At 37.0% G+C, this 10,913-nt stretch overlaps 2 protein-coding genes across 3 annotated transcripts in view; one reads left to right on the plus strand and one right to left on the minus strand.

Moving 5' to 3' along the window:
- Positions 1-10,913, minus strand: part of LOC119074105 — a 220,534-nt gene that overhangs the window by 54,852 nt on the left and 154,769 nt on the right. The gene's annotated exons all lie outside the window — the stretch shown is intronic.
- Positions 2,888-6,520, plus strand: LOC119074088 (putative inorganic phosphate cotransporter). Of its 2 annotated transcripts, XM_037180048.1 has the most exons (9): positions 2,888-2,955; positions 3,034-3,164; positions 4,199-5,011; positions 5,077-5,114; positions 5,173-5,305; positions 5,362-5,486; positions 6,034-6,079; positions 6,146-6,219; positions 6,288-6,520. In XM_037180048.1, the coding sequence occupies exons 2-9, from the start codon at positions 3,107-3,109 to the stop codon at positions 6,477-6,479; spliced, it is 1,479 nt and encodes a 492-aa protein (XP_037035943.1). In that variant the 5' UTR covers positions 2,888-2,955; positions 3,034-3,106; the 3' UTR covers positions 6,480-6,520. The 2 variants fall into 2 exon arrangements, with proteins under 2 accessions (XP_037035943.1, XP_037035942.1); XM_037180047.1 differs by having other exon boundaries at positions 2,912-3,164.

Genomic DNA, 10,913 nt, shown 5'->3' on the forward strand with positions numbered 1-10,913 from the left:
TTTAGGGTGGTTCAAGATACTTTATCGATTTTCTGTGATATTCGTAGCATGAAGAGATAAATTGCCATTTTCAAGAGTAAAAAGAAAAACTGTACCTACCACTCTGCACGACGGCCCACATATTGGCCCGCAGACCCGAAAAAAATACCAGATTTACTGGACCTCTTCATTTCTAAAGGAATCTCAACAAACAACGTGGAACTGGAAAACATTGTTGATCTAACATCAGATCACACGCCGGTTCTATTGACCCTCAATGCATCAGTTGTACTAAAAAACAAAAAGGAAAATCTCACTAATAAATACACAGATTGGAACTTCTTCAGGAAATTGGTGGAAGAGTCAATAAACTTAAACGTCAGCCTAAAAACAAAACAGGAAGTTGATCTTCAGTGTGAAAAATTCATCAGCCTGCTTCGAGATGCAGCAAGAAAAGCAACTCCGAAACTAAAACCAAAACCCATTCAAGAAGTAAATTATCCAGCTAATAAGAGACAAGAGAGATATGAGATAAGAGACTTAATCAAAGAAAGAAGGAAAGCACGGAGATACTGGCATAGAACCAGAAATCGGAATGACAAAAATTACTTCAACCACATAAGCAACAAAGTCAACAAACTCATAAAACTGCATAAACAAAAATGTTTAGACAAATACCTGAGTAATTTGGGATCGGGTAAGGAAAATGATTATTCATTATGGAAAGCTACAAGAAAGTTCAAGCGACCGTGCGTACAAAACCAACCTATCAAAGACTCCAATGGAAAATGGATAAGGAAGGATAGCGAAAAAACGGAATATTTTGCAAAATACCTAGCAGAAGTGTTTCAACCCAACGAGATACAATCGAACGTTGATACAACAAAATTATATCAACCATACAAAAAAATTAAGAAAATAACTCCGCATGAAATCGCAACGGAAATTGACAAGCTAAACAAAAAAAAGGCACCAGGAGTAGATGAGATTGCTCCAGGTGTATTCAAAGAACTGCCAAAACAAGCCATGTATATGATCACATATATTTTCAACGCCTGTCTAAAATTGAAGTGTGTACCAGGGAGCTTCAAGATTGCACAAGTAATTATGTTGAGAAAACCCGACAAGCCAGCTGAGAAAGTTACATCGTATAGACCAGTTTCACTCCTACCAACAATCTCAAAAATTTTCGAGAAACTACTGATCAAACGTATAAAACCTCTTGTGAAAATCCCTGATTTCCAATTTGGTTTTAGAAACAAACATTCAACAATAGAGCAAATTCATAGATTGACTACTACAATTGAACGAGCGTTCGAAAATAAGGAATACTGCCCAGCAGCATTTCTAGATGTATCACAGGCATTTGATAAAGTATGGCACGAAGGACTCATTTACAAATTGAGCAAAATACTTCCAGAAAACTACTGTAAATCGCTTGAATCATATATGTCGGAAAGGAAATTCCGAGTGAAAGACGAAGAAACTTATTCCAACTACTATCCAATCATGGCAGGTGTACCACAAGGAAGCGTACTAGCTCCTCTCCTTTACACGATATACACTGCCGACATACCCGTCTCAGAGAACTCTTTCATTGGCACATTCGCTGATGACACAGCGATTATGGCAACGGATTCATCTCATAGTGAGGCTGTTAAAAAACTGCAAGAATCATTGGATAAAATAAATCAGTGGACCATCGATTGGAAAATAAAACTTAATGAGTCAAAATCTAATCACGTCACTTTCGCATTGCGTCACATAAATAGCAATCTCCGCATCTTCCTAAATGGAAATCCAGTTCCACAGGCAGAGTCAGCAAAATATCTGGGACTAAATTTGGACAACAAATTTAACTGGAAACATCATGTGAAACAGAAAGCACAACAAATTAAACTGAAATCAAGACAAATGTACTGGCTAGTTGGATACAACTCACAACTGAACCTGTATTGCAAGAGATTGATCTACAAATCAATATTAGCACCGATCTGGATGTACGGTGCAGCACTCTGGGGCTGCGCTAAAAAATCAAACATCGAAGTCATCCAAACATGCCAAAACAAATTTCTACGAATGATCACCAACGCATACCGTTTTGTGACGAACAAAGAAATACACAGAGATCTAGAAATAAAATGGGTAGCCGAAGTAATTCGAGAATATGCCATCAAGCACGAAACGAGGCTGTTAAACCACACCAACATAGAAGCCATTCTCCTGCTCGACATCACAAGCGAAGTAAGGAGGCTGAACCGACTCAAACCACACGAATTGACGTAATGAGGAATCCGAACACTTCATTTGGGCCCGGTCAATGGATCGTCAACCCACTCACGTTTTACTAATTTCGATGCATTCGTAAAGAAATTAGTACACTTCATCAGTAGTAATAAATTAACGTCAAGCTAAGATTGTACTATTCATACCAATAAAGGTGTTTTTGGAAAAAAAAAAAAATTTCAAGAGTTGGGATGGTCGATTTTCTGTGAAGCAAAAGAAATCGATCGACGAAAAAAATCCATGAGTCTATTGTACTGAAAATTATTTGCGAAGTCATTTTTCAGAGTCTTCAGTCTTTTATCGAAAAATTATTCTCCGAACTCTATCAAGGATTAGACGAAGTTAACAAATGTTGTAAGACGACATAATTCACTTTGTTTAGGCTTTAAGCTTCATTAGATCATTATAATTAAATGCAAAAATTTGTGTTGTCAGTCAGAGGTCCTGACCCACCCAAAAGATGGGACCCCGTTTTTGAAATTCGAAACCTCTGATTGTCTTAATCTACAATTAGGTAAATCAAACAGCAGTTAAACTAATCATTAAATTTATCAGCAGGTAATACAGGTTTATTACCAGATTTGTTTTGTTTGTCGTCATTTTTCATTTTTAAATGATAATCACTAATCAATAAATTTGAAACTGGAGGCTTCAGTTACTGACTGCTGTTTACGAACTGAAGTTAAATCGGTTAAGATATTGTATTGCGTCTACTGTCTCCCAGTATCTCTAGTAGAAATTTGATTTTTTCGGAAATTTTCCACGCAGAAAATTCATCGAGATAATGAAAGGGTAATCGTTCAAATTGTCGAACATCAAGAAGCTGGTAACCAAAGGAATAATGACTCAAGCGAATAATGCAGAGCTCCGCGCTACAGACCATGCACCAGAACGGAAAAGTAGAGAATCTCATTATGTTTGAATTAGTTTTTGTTAGTGTTGTTATGTGCGTTCAAAAAATAGCTTTTTGTGTGATAAAACCTAAGATAAAACCGAAGAACCTCTTTGTTTCGAGGAAAAGCAACTACTGTAATTATGTGGTCTAGAAAAGAAGGATAATACAAACCAAATGAAAAGACTTGTGCTCAGTTCTCTTATAACAATTCAGTAAATAGTGGATCAGCTTTATTTTAGTGTACAAGTGTAGTGAAAATAGGTTTTCAGACGCTAGCTACCCTTTCTGACAAGTGTATCTGAGTCTTCATTCCCATCCACACCTCGGAGTCTTTTTACCTACATATGGTTAACATTGTTTGAGTTTGGCACTATGTGTGCACATTCTATCATGAGAAGATAAGCAATGAGATTTTACAATCTATGCTTTCAGTACAAATATTCCCATTTCTTCCTTGATATGCGTCTCATTCAGATCAACACAAACGTTTATTATGCCATAGGCTTGAGTTATCGATGAGTACCTGCCCACGGAGCAGGATTTATGTATGGATTATTGGAAAGTATTCCTCTGGAGCACATTGGTCCGGAATTCTCCAAATTTTTTGATTGAAAACAAAATATTTGTTCATCCATGACGTAAATTAGTTATTTATTCACCGAGAGAAAGGAGTTGGAAATTTCATTTCGAGGGTGTCAAGACAACCGGAAAAATTAAATTTACAACTTTTTTCCCGAGGTCAACACATTGTTTTTCACCTTCCGACGCTGAGGTGACAAAATAGTATTTTTCGTCACAAGTAGTCCTGCAAAAATTCTGCTTTCGTCACGAGTCACGAACTACGTTTTCTGTGCCGAAGGATCATAATGAGACGAAAAACAAAACAAAAACATTGCAACAATTTGAGCTTTTCTTATCAGTCACTTTTCGATCGTAGGTGCAGTGACGAAATACGTCGAATTATGATCCTAAGGCACAGAATGACTATTTTCTAGCCTTCGTTGTCTCTGATAAACAAATCTTTTACAACTTCATTAGGAACAACAACACTCGGGATACGTCACCTTCATGTCGCTCTACTATTTACCTGTATTGCTGCATCATACACCTTGCGAGTAAATCTTTCCGTGGCCATTGTGGCAATGATCGATAAGGATTCGGCGAATCCAGACTTCGAAGATTTTGCATGGAATGAACAAACTCAATCACTTGTGCTGAGCAGTTTCTTCTGGGGTTACATCCTGACTCAAATTCCTGCCGGTCAAATAGCTGAAAAGAAAGGAGCAAAAATTATCTTACTCGCGTCGATGTTGGTAGGCGCAATCATTGCAATCATTACACCAATATGTACGTCACTTGGTGGTTGGGAAGGAATGTGTGCATTGCGTGTTATTTCCGGAATGTGTCAGGGTGTCGTGTATCCGTCGGTGCATACATTACTGTCCAAATGGATACCAGCAGCTGAACGAGGACCGCTAGGAACGTATTGTTATGTTGGGGCCGAATTCGGTACGGTTATCATGCTAGCACTCAGTGGTGTGATAGCTTCTTCGTTCATGGGTTGGCCAAGTATTTTCTATTTTTCGGGAGCGGTATCTCTGTTATGGTCAGTAGCTTGGTGGTGGTTAGGAAGTAATAATCCCGACGAGAATCGTTGGATATCGGACGGTGAGAAGGATTATATATTGGCATCGATGTCAACTAATACTGAGGACGATCGTAATGAAAAGAGTGCGATGAAATTGTCAACTCCATGGTTGCCCATACTAACATCGATTCCGTTTTTCGCATTAACTTTAACTCAGGCAGCACAAATGTGGGGATATTGGACACTGATGACGAAAACACCAGGTATCCTCTGAACCCATCAAAACTCCAATAACAGAAGTAAATTCATGTCGTTCTCTGTTTCACAGCTTACATGAAGAATATTTTAAAATTTGAACTGAAAGAGGTAAACTCCTCCCAAAATTTGATTTTTGCGCTTGCTGCAGAGAACGCTTTTATTACAGAATGCTCTTCTATCTGCCCTGCCGTATCTAGCCAAACTCGTGATGAGCTTTGTATTAAGCGTGCTGGCACAATTTCTTCAACGAAGACAATTGTTTTCGTTGAATTTCAGTCGCAAATTCTTTAATTCAATTGGTAATGTGAACCATAATGACTGAAAGCCGATCGTAATTATGTTAATTTATCTTCAGGTCAATGGATACCCGCTGTGCTGTTGATTGGATTCAGTTATGTTTCTCACGAAAATGCAGAAGTGGCGGTGTCTTTACTTACGATTGCAGTCGGAATAAATGCTGCACCTTACCTGGGATATCAAGTAAATTAACATTTCTTATTCTAAAATTTCGTGTGGACGTGTGGGAAGTGGGAACCAAAAGAAATGGATTCCACATATCAAACACTTCCTGGTCGTTGTTTGTGGTGCGCCTTTGTCAGGGCCTTTGTTGTCCAAAATATTGACTTTGTCAACGCTTTGGGTTAATCAAATCAACGACATTTCGGTGTTTCTAAGTTAGGAGGTTAGGACCATCATACATGCACAAGTTCATTTGCATTCACAACTTTTGAATGTATGTACCCGACCTCACACCCATGTATTAGCGTGTTTGGTGATGAAATGATAGGGTGAAACTATGTTCCTTTTCGTTTATGATTCGCCAGAGATGCACATGCAAAAAGATATGATCTAATTCGTAGAGATTGGTCGTCATTGCCCGATTAGGTGTGGCATTAGTTGCATTGAAAAATGCAAAATAAATTTCACAGATCGCAACAGTGGCTACGCTAGGCCCTTGTTGAGCAGAAAATGAAACTCACTTTATCTATCATCAGCAAAATAAATTGTAAATTTTCTATCCGATTAGGTAAATCACATTGACCTAGCGCCAAACTATGCTGGAACGTTGATGGGTTCGTTTAAATTCTAAACCTGATTAATGTTGAACGTATCTAATGCCAATAATGTTTTTCACGCAGGAATTACGAATGGAGTGGCCAATATATTTTCAATAGTTGCTCCTCTTATTGTGGGATTTATAGTTACAGATGAGGTATAACTTTACCAGGAGACCCCATGTGTAGCTCCGAATTAGCTTATTCAGACATTTTCTTTCTTTAGACGAATCCTGACCAGTGGAGAATTATATTTTTCATTGCTGCTGCAGTCTATTTCATTGGAAATTTAATGTTTGTAATTTTCGGAAGAGTTACCACTCAACCGTGGAATGATCCTAAAGGCAATAAATCACCGGGAGAAATATCTTCAGTAAATGATTACGGCAGTCAGAATGAAACTGCGGTAAAAATGTGAAAATTATGTTAAGAGTTAAATGGAAGACCCAATTAAATCTATACCTAGTCGGAAGAATCGTTTCTTTTCGTTTGTCTCATGTTTCTTTTACGCAAAGATATGTAAAACACTGACACGAACAATGGATTTTATAATAAAGCGACGACGGTTAAGGTCAAACCATTCGATTAGCACACCATTTCTCGCGAAAGCGATAGATAACCTACATTATACCAAATGATAATAAAGTAAATCGCATTTCGCATTTATTATAGCAATTGCAATTGTTCAAACCAACCACATTATTTACGTAATTTCGCGCCAAGCGTATAATTTTATTGTTCAGTCGGTGCGATAACCCGAAACGATTTAATAAGTGTACCCTCAGACGATTGGATTATTTTCGATATTTTGTCCACATTTCATATTAGGAAGGGAGAGGATTTTGGGAGTAAAGCTGGGCTGGACTAGGACAACATTATCTGAAGTGGTACACTTATACCCAGTCAGTTGTTAGTACTGATATTTATTGCGGTTATTCAGGTCTAACTACCTACGTAAATTCATTCATGCAATAAGTCGCATGATAAAGCTCGTTCATCATGTGCTTCCAGAAGTTGTGTTCGTCTTCGCTGTAATAAACTAAAGCGATGGCTTTTCTTATACATTCGTCGCTAATCATAGAGCATCATCTGATAATAACTCAAAACATCCATTCCGCAATAATTGCCACTGTTCTAAGGACACATTTGATAACAAGAGAAGAAATTACTGTACAGTGACAAAATGTCTCGCGACAACTGATGACCAGGTTAACAATTATTATCAAAGTAATATCTTGTTAAACCTGTTCCTAAATGATTTTTGCGACAGTCAGCAACAGAATTGTTTCATTGCCAAAAGTTACATCTTGAGAATCGTTCATCATTGAGTTGTAATATGATAACACAATTGCACCGAGGATAATCTTCGATTCGACAAACAATCTTTCAAAAGAAGCTAAGGGTAGGACTTTGTATTTTGTCCATTAAACAAAAATTAAACAACAGAAGATAGGAGACGAATCACTTATAATTAAGTCAATCTTTTGGTGGGAAGTATTCAATCGGCTTATCACCTTGTTGGCGTACTCATGATTTTTACCGGCTAACAGATATCAGAAAGTGCTTGACTTCTTCCAAATTACGGTCATTGAATTATAAGCTCCATCGAATTCAATCCACTTCATCAAACGACATAGACTGTTAGTCAAATTTTCTTAGTTTTTAGACTCGAACCACTGTATTCAAGCATAGACTACTGAAACTGGACAGTGTGTCAAACAAATTTTAACACTCTAAAAAATCTGGATACAAAATAGTGCTCTATTTGGCAGCTGTCACTCGAAGCCCTTTTGCTTGAAGTGCGTTTCTCGAACGAAACAAGAGCAGTATTGGTCCAGCAGTGATTACCATTGTTCAATGTTTAGCAATGCAAAAAATATTAAATCGAATCCGACATTTTCCTATGTGCGTACACGTACAAGCGAATCCATTTAATTCACTCAAGTTCAATGGAAATTAATATTCATATTGAACTGAAAACGGAATTGGAATCGGTTCCGTGTAATGTAATAGCATAATAAAGTAAAGATTACACTTGAAAAATCAAAAGTAAAAAAACAAATAAAATGAAGTCAAACGCTTCGTGTTATTAACAAATTAAAGTATCACGTTAATCGCTCATTGTTTCTGATGAATGCAATTGTTCACGAATGATTTTTATCAAATTGTTCTATGTGATATGCAGCAAAAATTGTCACTATAGGAAGCAATGATGTTTGTTTATGTGGCTGAAGATTTTTGTCGGAGGCAAAGTGCTTAAACGAGTCGCCGGGCTTCTTAATAAGCTCTTGGACACGGCAAGTATATCACCACTGTCATGTCGTACAAATAGTATATTTCAACATACCCCAATACACACAAGATGTGTGTGCACGCGCGGGCGAAGCCCAAGCGAAAACACACATCGAGTGTGTATTGGGGTATTTTGAAAGATATTTTTCTGTAATAGTGAGAGTGTGTTGGTGCTTTCCTTCCCAACCGTTACTTTCCTTCTCGACCGTTTACTTTCCCTACCGACCGATTCATATCATAGCTCACCAATACACTCTCACGTATACAGAAAAATCCATTACATGATTTAAGATAAAAGTGAACAGTCTCGTTTTCGTGTGTTTATTGACCTAGGCTTCGCATCGGATCAACAATGGTTATTTGTGTACCTGTTTTGGACGATTGATTTTAGGCGATTTCGCGGATTGTAGGCCGAACGAAGTGAGGCTTACAAGCGAAAGTGCCTTAAATCAACCGTCCAAAACAGGTGCACATGTAAGTTTTCATGCAGAGGGCCGGAAACCCGAGAAAATTCGAAAAATTGCCCTCATTTTCGGCCCCGAAGCATGAAAAATACTATTACATAACAAGGGATAAAAAGTTGAAAAGAAGAGTTTTCGTGTGAATTTTGTCGATCCGAGGCCTAGCCGAGGTCAATAAACACACGAAAATGGTACTTTTCAGCTTTTTATTTATGGAGTTTACATTCTGAGGGCGTGATTGAAACATGAAAAGTACGATTTTCAACGCATGTAAAATACTATAGTTACTTCAAGATTGCCATCAGCTGACCATTGGTTTGATGCATGATACAATCTAGACGCTAGCTACAGCTGTCCCTATTTTTTAGGTTTTATTTCCTAAAAATTTCTAAAGGAATTCAAGAATTAGAACTTTTTGAAATAGGCATTGATTTAGTTGTTTGAGCAAATACCAGCTTGATCTCCTATTCGGACAGATGGCATGAGCATATTTTTACTTTTACATGTGAAGAACGAATAAAGTAAACTACAATAGATGCAGCGGAAGTAATTCATTACACGGAAATTTATGAACGGAAATGTGCTTTTGAGCATCATTTGTCGAAATTAAAGTTTTTACAAAGCTTGGTTACTCAAAAACACATTTGCCAGTTCAGATCCGATACCAGATACCACAAACATTTTTCCACCATGTAATGAATCACTTCCGATGCATCCAATGTAATCAATACTATAACTTTACAAATTTACTTTGCACGAGATTCTTTTTTCGAAGACAATATAATCGTTCGTTTGATCCGTGTGCATTTAGCACGTTTCAAACGTAGTGTCGCTCACGTTCTATCGGAAAGGTCGCCGAATTCGTTTTAACTTCTGAATGCGTATGGTCTGCCTTCCGAAAATAGAAATGCGGTTTCACGATTTCGTAATTTTTTATTTTGTGACTCTCTTTAGTTTGTGTGAATTTTCACTTTTTTCAAAATTGATTCGAGTGTTGTTGTACATTCGAGTACTAATTATCGTAAAATAAAAGATTTGTTTTTCAAGTTTGAAGTGTTTTTCAATAAAGATCCCCTTAAATTACTCTCCAATTTATTGCTAATTGTTTGTTGGTTTGTTTAAGCCTAGACATGTGCTCACAGCATGTCTCCAACTATAAATTAGATTTATTGATTTATAAATAGACACAAACTGAATTTATAGACTTCGTCGCAGTTAATTTAAAAAAGGAAATTAGACATAATCGGACTTTTGTTTTCCGTAAGTTGAAACAAATGCCAAAACCAATGTAAACATTTGAAAAGCAAAAATTGGCTATACGTTTGGGAAAAGTCAAGACTTACATTGTCGGATGTGTTGACATAGTCGAATGAAGACAGTGAGTGACAGTGGTGATACGTTTCAATTCACCTTATCAGTACACGATACAATTTTTCTCTTTACTAAGAATTGTGCTGCAATCGTTCATTGAGAATTACGCTTCGATGTTTTCCTTTTAACAATGAGCATGACTCTTCAATTATTATTTCCAGTGTCGTAAATGAGGTGAAGGTAAATAAGATAAAGTGCATCAAGTTAAGTGTTGCATTTTGGTGAAATTAGTGTGCACAGTGTATGGCTGTGATTGCTCTACATTTTTGTCTTCACAAACAATGGGAACACTATCGGATATGATCTTACTCATAATAATTATCTCTTGATATATATATTAACGTTACCGACACGTGAAGTCATAAAATTTCGTCTTTTAGTTTATTGTCACATGGTCACATGGAGCTTGTGGCAATGAGCAAATAGTCTTACGAACTGCGATCAAAGTCGAATCATTTGCACAAAAAAAAAGTATTGGCACTAGTCGGAGGCATAACTTTATAACAGCACTCATTAGAATGGCCCCGACTCTTACAAAAATTTGATTGTTACAATGAAAACTAAAAATTGAGCGATTTTTGTAGACAATTACAAAAAATCCATTTTCGTTGAATATTTTTAGTCCAATTTAGTGTACGAAAGTCTTGTGTTAAAGGTGTTACAGGTGTTAAAATGACCTCTAAACATGTTACATCCATTTTACTCTAGCACAAAATTCATCGAAATTT

The sequence above is a fragment of the Bradysia coprophila genome, unplaced genomic scaffold, assembly GCF_014529535.1.
Source record: "Bradysia coprophila strain Holo2 unplaced genomic scaffold, BU_Bcop_v1 contig_138, whole genome shotgun sequence".
In the NCBI taxonomy this organism is placed as follows: domain Eukaryota; kingdom Metazoa; phylum Arthropoda; class Insecta; order Diptera; family Sciaridae; genus Bradysia; species Bradysia coprophila.